This window comes from Xiphias gladius, chromosome 7 (assembly GCF_016859285.1).
Source record: "Xiphias gladius isolate SHS-SW01 ecotype Sanya breed wild chromosome 7, ASM1685928v1, whole genome shotgun sequence".
Lineage (NCBI taxonomy): Eukaryota > Metazoa > Chordata > Actinopteri > Istiophoriformes > Xiphiidae > Xiphias > Xiphias gladius.
In genome coordinates this window covers 19,748,695-19,767,324 of record NC_053406.1, presented here as the reverse complement: position 1 = coordinate 19,767,324, position 18,630 = coordinate 19,748,695, and the positions used below count along the sequence as shown (strand labels likewise).

The 18,630-nt window shown below is 39.7% G+C and overlaps 1 protein-coding gene across 2 annotated transcripts in view; it reads left to right on the top strand.

Annotated features, from left to right (window-relative positions):
• The window catches only part of dph1 (diphthamide biosynthesis 1), a 54,080-nt gene that overhangs the window by 24,665 nt on the left and 10,785 nt on the right, over positions 1–18,630 (top strand). For both annotated transcript variants that reach the window (XM_040131262.1, XM_040131261.1), the window contains 5 exons: positions 6,827–6,948; positions 11,810–11,964; positions 13,313–13,434; positions 16,149–16,217; positions 16,895–17,051. In XM_040131262.1, the coding sequence (XP_039987196.1) occupies positions 6,827–6,948; positions 11,810–11,964; positions 13,313–13,434; positions 16,149–16,217; positions 16,895–17,051 (625 nt within the window). The remainder of the gene's footprint in view (positions 1–6,826; positions 6,949–11,809; positions 11,965–13,312; positions 13,435–16,148; positions 16,218–16,894; positions 17,052–18,630) is intronic.

Sequence of the window (18,630 nt, the reverse complement as noted above, 5' to 3'; positions counted from 1 at the left end):
GCGTTTGTGTAAATTTATATCTGTGTATGTGTATAAATGTCTATATATGTGTATGTATATGTATGTATGTATATGTATTTATATGTATATATAAATATATAAATGTATTTATGTGTGTGTGTGTGTGTGTGTGTGTGTGTGTATATATATATGTGTGTGTGTGTGTGTGTGTGTGTGTGTGTGTGTGTGTGTGTGTGTGTATATATATATGTGTGTGTGTGTGTGTGTGTGTGTGTGTGTGTGTGTGTGTGTGTGTGTGTGTGTGTGTGTGTGTGTGTGTGTGTGTGTGTGTGTATACTATGGCTAGTCCGCCGGAAATCAAAACAATCCACACTGGGTCTAATCCTTGACGTGTTCCAGACAAATCAATTCGCCCAGATGTTTGACACACTCGTAATATATCTCTATTGGCTTTTTTAGATTTTCAGACATTGTGGACAAAGCCAGCTTACGCGATTTGTACACCTTGTACTTGTTTTGCAGTTTACACAGGTTCTTCAATCTGAGCCAGGACACATTTGTGTACACACTGCTAAGAGAATGTGGCCATATGTGGCCAGGGCCACCTCAGATTGTGGTCTGAATGATCAGATCTCAATGTGTCTTCAGTGTGTCTTGGGTGCATTAAGGCCTGTACTCAGAGCTGTCCACTTGTGATTGGATCACTCGCGATGCATGTTAATGCCAGGTATTAAGAAGGCCAAAGTGTTCTGAGACGGTGACTGGGTTCCTGCTATGTATAAACAGTATTTAAAAAATTGTCTGAATGTAGTAGTAAAAGCAGTACACATTATGATGCATAATGACATCATTAAAAAATAAAATATCCTGCTCTTTAACTATTGCTACAACAGCTTTCCATTGCTTCATTAATAAAACAAATAGACCGAAAAAATAAATAGATGCATAAATACTGGCATAGTAAATTGTGCAAACACACCATTTAAGAAAATGCAATGGCTTGAGGAAGCCATCACGATAACTGTAAATATGCTCTGATCAATTGGGCACTAATCACATCGGCTGATAATTAATTACCAACAACTTTCAATGTTTTGTGCATTTCTTTATAAATACAAAGGGGTGCCTGCAATTCTAAACTGTTGCCTAGCAACAGCTGCTGTAATCTTAAAACATACAAATGCAAGAAGATGTTGGAAATAATATTGACCCAAATTAAACAAATATGTTTACCATTGTTGAAGAGACAGAGATGTTAATATCAATAATGTAAAATAAAAACTCAGACCATACTGTCACACATATGTGCACCTGTGCTGTTTATAAAGCTAGTTTTAACCTTTATCTAACATATAGTTATTAGCCACCTGCATCGGCAAATGCCTTACTATAATAATTTTCACTGACAATTTAGTATGGTTTTGATGTGTACTGTAAATGCTAATATGTACATGTGAAAGTAAACTGTTGCCTATTAACAGCTGCCAATGAGCCTTACGTCCAGATTCCTCTGACAGCAGATTATTCTCTTATAGGTAGTTATTGAATAAGGTTCTATACAAAGTGTAACTTACTTTATATTAATACATCTTAGTGTAGATACCACAGAACTCAAATAACATAATAGGTTGGCCTGACACGTACAGAAAAACATGGTAACAGTGTGTATTTATTGTAAAAATACAATCTAGAGGCTGCTGAGGTAGGCTGGAGTCCATACCATCATGCACTGAGTGAAAAGCAGTGAATAGATTTCCAGTATCAGCATATTTTCAAATCCTGCCTGGCAATTAAGAGTCACAAGTCCGTTTACGTGTGTTTGTATGAGTATGAGAGAAAACTCAGAGCCCCTTGAGGAAACCCGCACACCACCAGGAGAACATGAAAACCTAATAGAGAAAGAGCTTTGGCTGAAGATTAAAACCAAAACTCTTTTGTGAGAGGATAGTGCTAAATACCAAGCTATTATGCTGCTAGAGTAACATGTGTTGGGTTGCTGGTATTCCCTGTCATAGCTTTACATCATTTTAATGACTTAATTAGATGGCAGACGTGCATAAGGTACTGTGGAAATTACCATTAAATACCATACAAGCACTGTGATGTTAACCATTGACCCAAAAGAATGAAAACCTTTAAAACATTGAAAGCTTAGAAAAGCTCTAATTATTTTCGCACCCATTTTGCACTTGGGTAGTAAAGTTTCTGCTGAACAAATGAAATCACATCAGCAGGGAAATAAGGAAGCATGCAAATTTGCAAATTGGATTAGCCCACCTGATGATGGCATATGACTGCGAAAACTTCAGCTGTTGCCTGTTTGGTTTTTTTTGTTTTTTTTGACTGAAAGGCTTGTTGACCATCCACACACTTGCCAAGCGAATTCATAAATGCATGTCTTCTTAGATGGGCTTAATTGCACTCTGCACATCTATATTGTAAAGCATCTTTTTTCTTTTTTTTTTTTAGTTCTTATCCACTGCTTCCTACACATTAGCAGACCAGTAGGAAAATATGGGGGTTGGGAAGTCAAACAGTAACATCTCCATTCTTAACTCAACCGCCTTTCTGTAACAGTGGAGATGGAATGGGAGACTTGAAAACATAAGCATTTGAGAAAGTAAGTCTAAACAGAATGGCCCTTGTAGTGCTTTTCAGTACTGACAAAATCAAATATCTGCTCAATGCCTCAATATTTATGTGGATGATGTGTTATAGTCTTTTGAGCAGGACTATTGCTTGTGTTTTCCCACAGTATTTCATCTAAACTAGGGTTGAAGTTTGAGAAAATAGGTATTGTAGCTACAGCATAGCCAAGCAGGCAGACTAATTAACTGTTCAAACAAATTAGCACTGAGTGCAGGGACAATTATTTTAAGGACAGTTCAGACATGCAAACATTTGTTTTCAGCCAGTTAACTTGCAAGAGTTTTGAGAATAGTTTTGTGTGGTGGTGTTGATTACTTGTTTGCAACAGGTTCATTTGATGCCAGTGAGACAAATTTGGTAAGATCTTTTATCTGTTTTGTCAGCATATGACTGGTTTGTTGTTATAGCTGACAGTTTATAATTAGCTATATATGTATACAGCTAATGTTGACGGTTTAGAGTTAAATAAACCACGGCTAGCAATTATACATATTGTGTACAGTAACACATACACAATTACAGAAATATGACAGATGCAATGTACTGCATAGCTGCTGCTTTAAAAAAAGTAAAAAGTATCAAATATAGTGATTTTGATACAAACATCCATATCATTAGTACTTTAAACATGTCTGACTCATGAATAGGAATGAAATAATTGATTTGTGTACATCCTTAGTTGCCCTGCATCAGAGTAAAGCTTGAAACTTTGACAGAGCTGTTTAACTGACTTTGGGAATAATGGAAACAAACTGTTGAAGTTGAGGCTGATACTATATTTGACCCCTTTCAGGTATGAAAATTTGAAATATATGAACGCGAAGCACCATTGCTTGAAGTTTGGTGAGTTAACTTTCCCTGAATAAATAAAGTACAAAAACATCCTCTTTTAGCAGATGTGTTCCCCTGGGACCATACACATAATGCTATTCATTCAAACACACAACTGGAAATTTGCATCGACTGCCAGAAAAAAAACAGTGTAAATACAGTAAAATGCACCATCTAGCCTTATTGCTCAGCCAGCCCAAAAATGATATGGTACTTAAAGTTTTTCATGCAGTTTTTGAATATAAAAATGTCCCTGTTAGAGCCTTTTTAAACTGTAGTGCTTTCTCAAGCTGATGTGCCAAAGAGTGAAGCTGAGTGCCATAGTGAAAATTGCCTGCAACTTCCCAAATCTCAAAACTCTGCATACCTTAAATCAACAGTTATTCAAACAGTTGGTGGAAGCCGGTTGGTTAACTACACCCTAGTAATGTCTATCAACAGGTAAGTGCTATCTGTGACAGAATGGCTTTGTGTGTAATAATGGGCTACTTCAGAGACAGAAGTTTCTCATTCATATAACCTGCCACAACATCTCTGAGCTTGTACAGTACCGGTTGCCAGCAAGTCCCCTTTTTATGGTGGCATCAGAGGAAATTCCTGTCAAAATCAGAAAAGGATATTATCTTTAGAGGACAGGAGCAGAAAGATTGATCTGCTTTTATGCCTACCCTGCCACACTAGGCCAATAATGGAGCTGAGTGAGATGCTATTTATATACAACATATCAGCCACTTAACCTGTTGATAAACAGTGATACAATCAACTGGCACTAAATCCACAGTCGTGTGTGTGTGTGTGTGTGTGTGTGTGTGTGTGTGTGTGTGTGTGTGTGTGTGTGTGTGTGTGTGTGTGTGTGTGTGTGTGTGTGTGTGTGTGTGTGTGTGTGTGTGTGTGTGTTTGCGCTTACACTCATGCTCATGGGTTTTGCACATATGTATATTGCAGTTTGGTTCTAGACTTGTATTTGCCGCACACACAAGCGCAGTGGTTTTTATAACAAAGATTCAAATCAGTTGGCAATTTCTCACACATATTGAGCTGTATGCTAAAGAGCTAATTAACAGGGGATGTTATAGAGTTCACAAGCTTCTCTGACATCTTAATTAGATCTTAATGACATTTCAGTTGGAATGGCTGAACTGAGTATCCTGAGATGAGGCATAACCAGTGCTGATATACGGGGGGAAAGCGACTGACACTGGAGTGCAGACAGGAATAGAGGGGAGGAGGGATAGTTGAGCAGATGAAGAGAGGAATAAATGGAAATTAGGAGGGATTGAGGGCATTTGTGCTTTTTATGTACCCAGCAGTCATATAGTATGCCCTGTGTGAGACAGTGTGTTAGAAAAAGGATGTGATTAACACTGATACACTTTTCATTCTGTCGTTTTTTCTCTACCATTCTTTCATTCTGTCTTCCTTTTTACCATTTTTCCTCTCTCCCAGTGGGGTATGGGACAATGCGTTGCCCAGTAATTACTCTACCCTCGTCCCAATAGCATCACATGCCTCATATGGGACTCTTAATCGGATTCTTAGCATTTATTACCATGAAATTTCAGTGTACTCACTCTGGATATAACTAGATATGCCTTACACTGCCAGTGGAGATAATGGTATTTCTGGCAGATAGATGGCTGATTAGATACAATAATCTTCTGTAGTGCTGTGTTTTGCATTGTAGATGGTTCTGCGTGGTCTGCAGTAGATTGCAGGGAATAGCCTCTCTTTTTTTTCTGGAGGCTGGCTGTGTATTTTTAGTTGAAAGGTTGATGCATGTTTATGCAACTCCAAACTCCGAACTGCAATGAAAGAAAAGTGGGTGCAGTGAATGAGAAAACTAGTCCACAAGTCCACAGTCGTCAGACTACCCGTGTGATTAAATCATTTTTAGTAACCCATAATTACCTTCCTGCTGTTGGCTGCATGTGCACGTGTACACAGTACAAACAGACACACACAGACAAAATCAAAACCTTGACATGAGAGAGGGTAATTGATTCAGATCTTCTAAGACAAATATTTGTTACCAGATGAGTTGCTCTGTCTATGTTTTCCTGGGCTCAGCTGGCCTGCACTAACCTTCACCTGAGAGCAGCCATTAGAGGAGAAGGGACAGGGAAATAAGGGGAGAGGGAGAGAGAGAGAGAGAGAACATAGAAAGCTAGGGGGACGATGATGAGGAGCCTAGAGCGAGCACAAACCAGAGATTACATCAGAGAAAATGAGGGACGAAAGGCTAAATAGAAACTTTGTCTGAAGCCTGTTGGAAGGAGCAGAGTGAGGAATAAACAGAGAGAGATTGGATGTGTTTTGAGAGATTTGGGCAGCAGGAGACACATTACTAAGACTCTGTTGTTTGCTATAGATGCTGTTCTGTGTGCACCCATGTCTGTTTATCATTTCCCTCGTCTCTCCCCAAGTCCTCGATCTCATCACTATTCTATCCCTTTCGTCTTGCCTATATTTGTCAGAATACAGCAACAAATATCTGGCAACTTCCGCTATTTACAACCACCCCCCCATCTACCCATCTTTCTTCCCCCACAATACATCAAGCTTCTGTTAATTTGCACTTCATCCCTGTTACTCTCAGCCTTTATTCATTTTATTTAGCCTTTATTGTTTTTCTTAGCATTTTAATCACCCATACAGGGTGAAAGAGCTTGTTTTTTGTAGTGCGATCAGCAATTCATTCAAAAAGATTTGGTTCCACAGATGCCTGTGTAATTTGGTAGTTTTCCTTTCAGGAGGGCCATGAATTTGTTTTTTCTATTACAGCCACAAAGTGGAACATTAGGCCCACATGGTATGTGCTATGCTCTCACAACCTACTTGTGGCATAAAGCATCTAGTCTGAATACTTTATTCTCATGCTGCAAATACTAACTGCTTAGGCGGTTTCTCTTGTTCTGAGGCAGATGCGCTGTAAATCCACACAAGAGATAGACTGGCCAAGGTCCCCTCAAGCGCTAATCTTTTTATTTGTACCAGTCCTAGCTCTCCTCTCCTACTTCTCCTTCACTTTGCGTAGCCTACTTTCTGTGGTCAGGCTGACTGCTGACCTATTAACCCTTGTCTGGCAGGACATTAACTACCAGACAGTTTTGAATGCACTCGGGCCATTGGCTGCCGGTGATGAGTAAAAGAATAGCAGTGTGTCACCCAGATATGCTGTGAGTGAGTCATTAACTGACAATGCATTCAGATACTATATAGTGTACTCTATCTGTAGCAAGTGGATAGGGATTGATCTTATTAAGCTCTCTCATAATCATACTGTGCCTTGCATGCTATTTTTATTGATTGGTATGGTAATGAACAACAGGGGGTACATATGGTCTGTGACTGCACTGATTAGTGTCTCTGTGTGCATACATCCCAGGTTCACAGAGGCAGATACCATTGTGATGGGAGATGTGACATACGGGGCCTGCTGCGTGGACGACTTCACTGCCCGAGCCTTGGGAGCGGATTTCATGGTGCACTATGGACATAGTTGTCTCAGTGAGTCCCATTACTTGTCTGTGAGGATGTTTGTCTGTCTCTCCATCACTCTGCGTACAGATTTTACTACACAGAGGAACGTGTAGTGAGCAAGCATCAAGGACTCCCTCCTACTGAGAGTAGGCTGCACGGAAAAGAATTCCAACCATAGAAAGACAGACAGACAGACGGAGCTATTGATCAACAGAAAATATAAATACTACTTAGTGCAGCCTGCCGAGCTCTAGCATGGAAGGCATACAGTCCTGGTTGAAATTATTGGCACCCCTGAATTTTAAGTACAAAACTTACAATATCTTCAGAAATGAATGCAACGTAACCAATTTTGTACTGTCAAAATATTTATAGTGAAATAAAAAATGCAGACATAAAATGTACGCTTGACACAATTATTGGTAACCTTTTGATGAATTTAAATAAAAAACAAATAAAACTCACCTGTGCTTATTGTTCAGCATTCACATGACCTTAGTTAACCAATGAATGATGGTTTTACTGCATAAAAAGGGGCTGATTGTTTCCAGTTTCTTTTTCACAGTGACAAAGACAAGTGAGATGTCTGAGACTGTCAGAAATGCGATTATCAAAAAATATAATTATTCCAAAGGCTACAAGGCAATTGCCAAAGATCCTGAAACCCCTGTTTCATCAGTTCGTAATGTTATCAAGAAGTTTCACAGTCATAAAACTGTGAAGACGCTTCCAGGACAGGAAACACAATGAGCGAAGTTTGTGACGGTCGGTGCAGATTGTGTAAAAAACATCATGCAACACATCTAAAGAGCTCCAGGCTGATCTGGAGCAATCTGGTGTTGTGGTTTCAGCCCGAACCGTACTGTGCACACTAAACCAAGTAGGGCTCCATGGGCGAAGGCCAAGGAGGACACCACTATTGAAAGAAAGGCACAAAAAAGCAAGACTACTGTTTGCAAAAACTTTCATAGATAAGCCAAAGTCTTGCTGGGATAATGTTCTATGGACAGATGAAACCAAAGTAGATCTCTTTGGGAATGCGGTGCTTTAGTATGTTTATAGGAGTTGAAATGAAGCCCATAAGGAAAAGACCACCATACTATCGCCAAACATTTAAGAGGTTCTGTCATGCTCTGGGGGTGCCTTGCTGCCTCTGGTACAGGAGCACTTAATGTATGAAAAGAATGATGAAATCAGAAGATGACCAAGGCATTTTAGAGCGAAATGTGTCACCAAGTGTCAGAAAACTAGGTTTGAAGTGAAAGTCTTAGGTCTTTCAGCAGGACAAGGACCCAAAGCACACATCCAGGAGCACAAAAGAATGGTTGAAAAGGAAAAGATGGATTGGTTTAAACTGGCCAGCAATGAGACCTGACCTAAATCCCAATGAAAACCTTTGGAGAGAGATTAAATCTGCCATTGCAAAAAGGACTCCTGCAAACTTAAAAGACTTTAACCAATAGCAGTGGAAGAGTGGTAGATACTGCTAGCAGACAGGTGCGAGAAGCTTCTAGATGGCTACAAGAAATGTTTAGAGGCTTTTATTGTTGCCAAAATTTCTGCAACCCAATAGTAGTGAAGGGTGCCAATAATCGTGTTTGGGGTACGTTTTGTGTTTGTATTATTGTTATTACTATTATTAATATTATTATTACTATTTTGCAAGTTTTATTTTTTTTATTATAATTTTTAAAATCACATTTTTATGTGATTTCATTTTTTTAGAAAAAATCAGGGGTGCCAATAATTTCAACCAGGACTGTATCAGACCTTTGGAGCCTGGACATCACATTTACCCAACAGATCAATGTTGAACATGCATTAGAGCAGTCCTTTGAAAAGCTCAAGTAGTTCTTGAGGACCTTCACCCTCGCCCCCGCCGTCTGTCTCCTGCAGAACATGGAAGGAAATGCTAAATCAATAGTTTTGATATATCCCTGCCAGAACAACCTCACCTTTCCCAAATACCAGGAATGACCAATAGAATTTTAATACACTGAAAAGCTCTTTGTGTGCGTGTTTTGTCTGCGTGTGTGCGTGCGTGCGTGCGTGCGTGTGTGTGTGTGTGATGTGTGTGATTATTGATTATTTGATATTCATGGAACAATTATGTGAGTGCATGTAAGTTTACAAAAGGGATAACATGTGTACACATTACCATTTAAGTTTAGAAGAACCCAATAAGGACAAAGATAACTGGCACTTTTGTTGGTTTTGAAGTAAGATCAGATATTAATTGATGGAAGCTATTTTCAAAGAAATGGGATGAATTACAGATTCCCAAAGAATCTGTAAAGTGTAAAGTGCTAGTTTGTATTAAGATCTGTCAGCAACACATTATTATCACTGTTGTTACCTTTGATTGCCCCTGCCCATTTTTCATATACAGTCAGGTCCATAAGTATTGGGGCAGTGACACAATTTCTGTAATTTTGCCTCTGTATACCACCTCAATGGATGTGAAACACAGCCATCAAGATGTGATTGAAACTCAGTTCGAATTTTAATTAAATATTACATTAACCAAATTACAGCCTTTTTTTATACAAAATAAAATAATAATAATAAAATACATATGAACCCGACTGTACATCTGGAAAGCCCACACAGAAGTATTCAATTGAGATGGAGAACAACCAACATCATGCATGGTGTCATCAACGCAGCTTACTGGCTCATAGCTGGGTTTATCACATAAAATAAGCTATGGGACTAAAGCTGAGGGATGTCAACATTGTCAGGTGATTTTGACCAAAGATTGTCACAATGTATGATATAATTTTCAGTAACTTACGAAAAGAAGTTAATTGCCCATCTGATAAAAACAATTTGGAGGATGGCTTTTTGGTGTTTTTATGGTTGCAATGAATTTCTGCAGATTTTAACATTTGAGGATTGCTCAGAATTTGTATGGCTCAGACAGATAGAATGATTTAAATGATCATGATTTATGAATGATTGATTTAAAATTCAGGTAGCATGCACTCACAAGTCACCTACCAATGTTCATTGCTTCGGATATTGTATAACAATGATAAGAATGCCAACAACAACAATTTTCTTATCACTTCTTATCACGTTGTCACTTAATTCAATACTCTATATGCAGACTTGGTGTGTGCCATCCAGTTCTTTTTATATTGGAAAATTGCATATTTCAAAATTGCATATTTCAAATAATTATGGGGTTTTAAGTCTCATTTTCGTCTATACAACACCTAAATTACCACTGTCCTCTATATTTTTTTCAAGCGCCAGCTCAGACTTCCAACAAATGTTGCATCAGAGGGACATAAAGTTAGATTCTGGTATGACTAAGGTCGTACTGCCACAAATAAGATATAGATTGGTTCAGCACCACACATTAAAGGTGCCAAGAGATTGCTGTATTATTCATGCAGTTTTCCACAAACACTGTTTGGACATCTTGATTTGTAAACAAGCCAGAATACCATTATGTCCAACCTTTTCTTAGTTCCACTTGCTATGAATTTGCCTGCGTATTTGTTTACGTGGGCAATAATAAGCAGCTGTGCTGAGTGACCTACACAGATGAATAAACCACTGGTGTAGCATGTGAGTCCTGTCCATTTCATTGACTATATCTCTAATTGCAGCGTCTAAGTGCTCTCAGGCTACCATGTTAATGTGAATACAGATCGATGTCACTTTCCTTTGCCCTTTGACTGCCAATAAACAAGCAACAGACAGCTGTTAGTCTCAGTCTGGATTTTTTACTCAACTCCTCCAACACTTTTTAGCCTTATGATATATTTAACTCCTTGGTTTCTCACTCAGCATGTGGCTCGCAGCAAAGCCCACCTTTTAAAATCCCTCTCCATCCCGATCTCTTCCCTCTCCGCTGAGAAGTGAGCCCATTCATCACTTCTGTTGCCAGATAATTGACAACCCAACCCTAGCACACACACACACACACACACACACAGACACACACAGACACACACAGACACACACACACACACACACACACACACACAGACACAGAGTATCCTATTACTTCTTCCACTCCGCTCCTCCATGCCCTATCTTTTGGAATTTATTCAGTGCATTATTAAATTGCCTACCCCCACCCCCAAATTGAATTTCAGTGTTTTCCAGGCTACTTTAATAGGAATTTCCTATTCCTCACATTCCACACTCCTGTTTCCATCCCATCTGCCATCAAGCCTCTGTAAAGATATGTATTTCACATCTCTTCAGTGTCTCCCAGTCCACACTTGGCTATTCACCTCGTTTTCTGCCCCCTCGTCATGCTTTGCTCCGCTATCTCTCTCAATGTTGCTTTAATCTAGGCCATCGAGTGAGATGCACTTTCTCATAAAATACTTGCACCATAATGGGCCATTTGTTTGATCATAACAGAAAAGTCCCCTTGCTCCTGATCCGCAAATTAAATGTAACACCACAGGAAGAATAATTATGATGATCAACACAAACGACGATTCCTCTTTCTTATCCATGCCCTTTCCCCCTCTTTTCTTGGACTCTCGCCAACTTTTTCAGCATCTATCTCAGCACGTCTCTAGCTACCCCTCCTAGGTCCGGGTGCGTGTTAAATGTCCTGTGAAATTAATGGCATTAATAGTAATCACATGTGTCCCTCTCCTTCCCTAAATAATTGAGGTCACTGCATCAGTTCCTGCATGTGCTAGAGTCTCACACTGAATGATTTTCAGTTATATCGCGTGGGTGCCTACTGCGAGCCACAGTATATACGTATGTACTGTGTTCCCTTATATCTCTATCACCGAACATGTGCTGCACATTGATGGTTGAGGCACCATCAATAGTGTACATACCACAGGGTTACCCCACATAACAGACTGAATTATTCATCTGTTTTTCCTTTGTCTTTGTCTCCTTGCAGTCCCCATAGACTCCACAGCAGGTATCAAGATGCTGTATGTGTTTGTGGATATCCAGATGGACAATGCACACTTCCTGGACACGGTCAAGTTCAACTTCCCTCCTGGACAATCTCTGGCACTCGTCAGCACTATTCAGTTTGTGGCAGCACTGCAGGTGATTAAGCACTGGGTCTGTCTGAGTATGTGTGTATGTGGATGAGTCCGTTGTTGTGCAGAGAGAAATGAGGTAGAGTGATTCTGTATCTTTGCCTGAATAAATATTGTCACTTCTGTGTATTTTGTGATTTTCCCTAGTATTTCTGTATGTACAGTATAGGAACGCACGCACGCACACACACACACGCACGCGCGCGCTTCTTTGTACAGTATACCTTTTCTGGTTGCTGGCTTTTATGAACAAGCACACACTCACACTTAAGCTCAGTTCAAGAGTGGGTTTTAGAAATCTGGCAGCAGTTATTTTGGATTTGAAAGGTGGAACGAACTCAGAAGGCCTCTCGGATCAGCGTCGTGTTCAGCTCTGCTCTTTACATAAGCAGTGGCAGCAGCTATAGTATTAAACTTCCACACCTTTTTTTTTCAGCCTGTGTTTTATAATGCGTTCTGCTGCTCTCATTTGCTGTGTTGAGCCAACACCACTCTGGTCCTTCACTAATGTAACCGCCGTTATTTTTAATCCATGATCTGCCCATGCGGGTCATATTCTATGTTGGGGTGTTTGAGTGCACCCGTGTGTGCATATGTCTCTGTGTTTGTAGTTGTGTATTGTTTGCATGTATGCCTCATCTCACTCATGTCTTATAGTGTGGGCTTGTTGAGGTCACACAGTATGGGCTGGAGGAGCTGGGAGTTCATCCGTATTTCCTGTTGACTGCCTTATATTACGCTTAAATCGTTCAATGTATCCTTCCACCTCCAAGCCCAACTACTCATTTTTTTTTCTTTTTGCTGTAATAGTTTCGTCTCTCATCTTCTCACTTTCCTTACATGAATGTAGCTGTTTGGAAGAGGTGAATTTTCTTTAGCATTAGAAATTCAGAAAATATTAATTTCCCTTGTTAATGTTGTGTTGATGTTTTTCTTATTTACATCTTTTCATTATTTATTTTTAGTATGATATTCAGGTGGCTGCATTGGGAATTAAATCTCTGGGAGAAGTAGCAACATGCGTGACCCCTTCAGGATCACTTTAGGGCCTCACTTTAGTGTAATCTTTTCCGCCCTTTCTCATTCTTTGCATCATTTCCCTGTCTTGATCCTTTATCTTTTGACTACCGGTCCTCCTTTTTCCTTCTGCATACATAATCCAACAACAGTGCGCATACATATTCCGTCTCAATTGCATTTATTCTCTGTGTCTTCTGTTTCTGTTGTTATTTATTCTTTATTACAAAGAAAAAAGGAGAGGAGCCACTGAATGCAGAAAAGTGAGAAAATTAACAAAATGCTATGTGCACAAATGCAGGCATCCACTGTTCTTTCTCCCTTCCTCCATGCTGTAGGCTGTGAGCGCCGCCCTCAAGCCAGAGTATGATGTACTAGTTCCACAGTGTCGACCTCTGTCACCAGGAGAAATTTTGGGCTGTACCTCCCCTCGCTTGGAACGCCATGTCAACGCCATAATGTAAGAAATCTCTTCCCTCCTGTCTTCCACCTCACAGTTTCAGCCCAAGCCCTGTTCTTTCTTTCTGTTAATTAGCAGAGATATATGCAGATAACCAATGACATCCAGCCTTGCCCTCCCTCCCATCCCTGTTAGCTACATTAATTACCCCTACCATTGCCATGCCTAACCATGTCACATGAGGAATAATCAGTATGACATCACACCAGTCACACCAGACATAGCTATCTGTGACAGCTAGCCATGTCTGTGTGCTTCTGATCAGGCTTCTGTTATATCCAGCTAGAAACAGCCGGGCTAAAAATACATTCACACTGTGCAAAGCATTGAATTGTGTAAAGCCAGACAGACATAGTCACTTTTGGCTGTTTCAAACCAACCAAAGCACATCCACACTCTTGCCAATTTTCCATGTTTTAAAGAAATGTTTCCACAAAGTATTACACCGACTGTAGCACGTACATGGAGAGAAGTGATAAACTGTGCAGCATATCACCATTTGTCTGTAAATTAGTTTCAGCTTGTGTGATTGTCTGTTTTAAGCCCTTATTTTCCCCTTCATTTCATATAAATGGAAATAAAAAGATGTTTAATCTACTACGTAGCTGCATGCGTCCTAAAAGATTAGCTCTTTGGAGCTCTATCAATATAGACGCTGTGAATGTGAGACTTCTCAAAGTGATGCTTATCCTCCCTGTGCTGCAAGGAGGAGAATGCTCTAGCAAAGTAACAGGTCCAGGCAACACACAACACCTCTGCAGCTGCTTTGTGTCTATACATCTCACACAACTCTATAGTAGAGAGAATCCTGTACTTTACGGTGCTCAGCGAGTCAAAGTAATTCCCTGCTTATAATTACGTCTAGGTACTTCAACCGGGTATGTCTGATTCACACACATCTAATGTTAGTCCATACGATTAAAACCTCTCAGTGCATGACATTTAAACGGCTAAACAAGGACAAGCTTTGCTATATGCATAAACCAGGCCCAATGGGAGACAAAAGTGGAGTGCTTGTGTCCTTATATATGTCAAGGAAGTGGAAGGGTTAGGGTACACTTCACCTACAAAACCAATGTGCGCTTTGATGTGATGGGCTGTATGGGTTTGATCGGAATGAGAGAATCGATTAGCCTGAAAGTTGGTAGGCTACTCTTTCTCCCCACCTTCCTCCCTCTCTCTCTCTCTCACAGTCTGTGTCTTCTCACATGCACATTAAATACACTTGTACTTGCACACTTTACCTTAATGAATTACTAGTAAGGCATTGACACAATTGATCATCCACTTTCAAACAAAAGCAGCACAGAACAAGCTCTTTATACCAGTGCAGGGTATTGTTCATCACCTTTAATAGTACAGTAAACTCAAGTTTTAAAATTTTATTCTTAAATTAATTCTTGATTAATTTAAGAATTAATTCTTAATTAATTTAAGAATTAGTCAGTGCTCCAACAAATGTTATCTGCAGTAGTTGTAATTACATTTTACCTAAGTTTTAAACTATTTGAACATTAGGGAGAATGTGTATTGGTCCATTAGTCTTTGAGGCCTGTCTAAAAGTGTTCTAAAAGCTGAAAAGTGCATTGAAAAGAGCTATAAGAAATGATCAGTCGACCATTTCTATCTGCTGCCTCTACTCTAGCTCTCCCTCATAATAGAACAATATGAAGATATAAATGTGAAGATAGGGTGTTGCATAACGCAAAGACACATAGCATCACATAGCAGCAGCGCTTTTAGAAAGAATAATAGAACATGGATGGAAGGACTGTGATCATAGAGAGAGCCACAGTTGAGAACACCAGCCTCTTAAAGCTAAAGAGGGCTGAGGACAACTGTGGCTGAAGTGCAATAGGCTTATTGTTGGGTACATAATAATATCAGGGCCTTGGATGTTGCCATGCAAAAAGAAGCAGTTCAACAGAGCCTCTGCTCAAGATGATTTTGTGTTGTCGTTCACTGTTACTTGTGCTACACACAAGTACATTGAGACATACAGTACATTTTTGCTTTCATGCTTTCACAGAAACACACACACACACATTTACAAATCAAGACTTGGTTAGTCTCCAGGTAGCCTATGTGGCAAACCACCCACAGCCTGTTCTAAGCGGCTGTAAATACTGACCAATTTGTGGGTTTAATTGCAGGTCCTGTCTTAGTTGGCCTTCAGAGACTCTACAGTAATGAGTAAGGGTACCAACCTGAGCCCCCTCACACTAACAGCGGGGTTCTTCTCAACCTGACCCTAAGAGATGGGGGGGGGGTTATGTAAGAGTGTTGTGCCTGAGCTTGTGTTTTCAGGCATCTACATGCTTCTGTGTACTTACAGTTTATGAACTCTGCCTCCGCACAGGCTCTGGTGAATCCCCAGCACCAGACCTTGGGTTAATTGGAAGGGCTTGCATTCTCTGTAAACAGCATGCTTTAGTCATTGGGGTCATGTTCCTGGATGGCAGAGATAGGAAGACGATCTGCCCTAGCCTCAGGCCTTCTGCCTGGCAACACTGTGGTCTTTTCGTTAAAAGGCTTCAAAAGGAATAGATTTTAAAAAGGGAGATGGTGGAGAGAATTGGAGAATAATCGGTTAGTATTTATCATGATTGCACATTGAACTTTGATTGTCTAGAGGGGGGTTCCTTGTTAGAAATTATTTTTATTCATTTCTGTTCTTTACCTCAAACATTGAATTGATTGGTGTTTTTCTCTAGTTATCTGGGAGATGGAAGATTTCACCTCGAGTCAATCATGATTGCAAACCCAGATATCCCTGCCTACAGGTATTGTGAAACAAAGTGCCACTGTTTGTCTTCAAAAATTTTAATTTCTCTGTCATTTATATACTGACAAAATCTTATCCACACAATTTGGGAGCAACCGAAATATGTTAATGGAATAAAGGAATCTGATTGCAAAAGCTAAACTAAGGAGAAAAGTAAAGTATTTTAAATTGTTATTAAAATACTCACAGGAATGTTTTATACGTAGAGGAGTTTTTTATAATGCTATTCATGTTTTAAAAATCCCTTGCACTCATGATCGCTCGCCTTATTACAGTGTCATGATAACATTTTGTTAGGATGAAGTTCTGTTTTGATGAGATCTTGTTTGTATGCAAAGTAAAATTGTATTGTTATAGACATATGCACTGTTGCACAAATCACAGGTCTCTCTCATAAACAAGATTCTAATCTCAAGTGAACCCCTTGTACTGGAGAAAAGGAGATTAGATGCTCAGAAATACCTCCATTTTCCCAAAGATACACTGACTCCTGTCATACTCGATGGCTTTTATGATTGGATTTTTTTCATCTTTTTTTGCTCTTCTGTCCTGAATATAAAGATACCTGATCAATAGATGGTAATGTGTATAATAAGGTTTGTCTGTTTATGTCTATGCACACATTCCATTCACATCTGGGTTTTTTTGCCTTTTTCTCTCTGTTTTCGTTTATAGATATGACCCTTACAGCAAGGTTTTCTCTAGGGAGTACTATGACCACGAGGCCATGCGTGCCTTAAGGCTTCAGGCTATTGACAAAGCTCGTTCAGCCCAGAGATGGGGTCTGATCTTGGGCACGCTGGGCCGACAGGGCAGCCCCAAAGTCCTGGAGGTGAGAGTGCAGCATCTTCTCAACGTATCTACATGTCCTGAAGCCACCTGTGCAATGATTTGTAATATTTTTCAGTGTGAGTTTCTCTGACAAATGATTTGGTGACATGAAGTAATATTAGGACAAGCAGTCTTCACACTGGGAGCTTGTTATTTCACATTTAGTACAATGTAGCCAAACAGCCACAAAAAATGTCTATCCTTGATCCCACTGTTGGCCTCAAGCTTGGCTTTATTGGAGTGTTCCTGCTAGAGATGTAAATTTTAAGCAATTCCTTGTATCGGTTTGGCAAAATAATTGAGAAATAAACAACCATAAATAAGTATTCAAAAGCTTTAAAAAAAAATACTGCAGAAAAATCGATGCTTTTCTTCAGTGAAAGCTTTTTACAGCACTTTTCCAGGAAACTGAGAATTTGAATCAAATTAAACTGAAAAATTCCATCACTCAAAATTGCTGCCGTGTAATAATCCTGTGAAACCTCGCATCCTTTTAAAACGTATACGATTTTGAATTAGGTAACATTAACCATTCACGACTCTGATCAAAGTTTCTCTTTGTATATAAGTCACACTTTTACCAACTATATCAACATTTGGCATAAGTTCAGCAACTGAAAATAATCACTGTCCATTAGGTGCAGACTCAGAAGTGAGAACCTCAAAGTCTTTGCAAGTATGAGCTATTTCCACACAAGTCTGTCTGGGAGTGCCAATCAATTGACCGAGAAGCCCTCTCTGGTCACTCCTAACGCAAAGCTGCTTTCCCCTTCACTGCCTGATCTGTATTGTTCTCTTAATTCTTTCTTCTTTGTTTTATATACCCACATTTTGTTTTTCTGTAGTATTGTGTATTTTTCTTTGTATATTAGTTTTGCCATCTTCACATCATCATGTCTGAAATTAATATACATTACATTATGGTAGAATGGATGGATCTCGATTTGAACGCTAGATGTAAAAGTTTTTAAGCCACACCAATCCTAGGTTTTATAAATCAGATGTAAAAATGCCAACCAGATTAAGAAGTGTAGTCTCCGCTAATCTCTCAAGTAAGGGGACAGTCCTATCTGTGATAAGAGCACAGTTGTAGAAATGTCTCATGATACTCCCAAGGACAGTAGATAACAGCCAATACTCATACCTTTATCTCACCAAAAGAACATTTCTTCACTTGGTTTGGCTGCCTTCTGCATCCCTGAATAAACACCTCACCAAAACTTCAAAGGCAGAGGAGCAGAGTTCCTTGAACAGGCTAAACAGTTTGATTTATTAATAAATTATATGAGGCCTGGTACCCAAGGGGCCTGATCCAGCTCAGCCTGAGGAAGCAAAGTAGGGGCAGCTCCATGCCTCAAGTCAAAGATGCCAGATAGGTGTGGGGACCCACTGAGGATCACTGTTTTTCCATATAGAAAAAGTTGGTCATATGACTGTGTCATGCAGTGCAAGGCTCTGACTGGTGTTTGCTCAGCCCGTTGTTGAACCTCAGTTTCAGAAGGACCAAAGCGTATTCCCTCCTGTTTGGCGAACAATGGACTAGCCCTTTCACTTGCCAGGAAGGGTCATGGGAGGTTTCT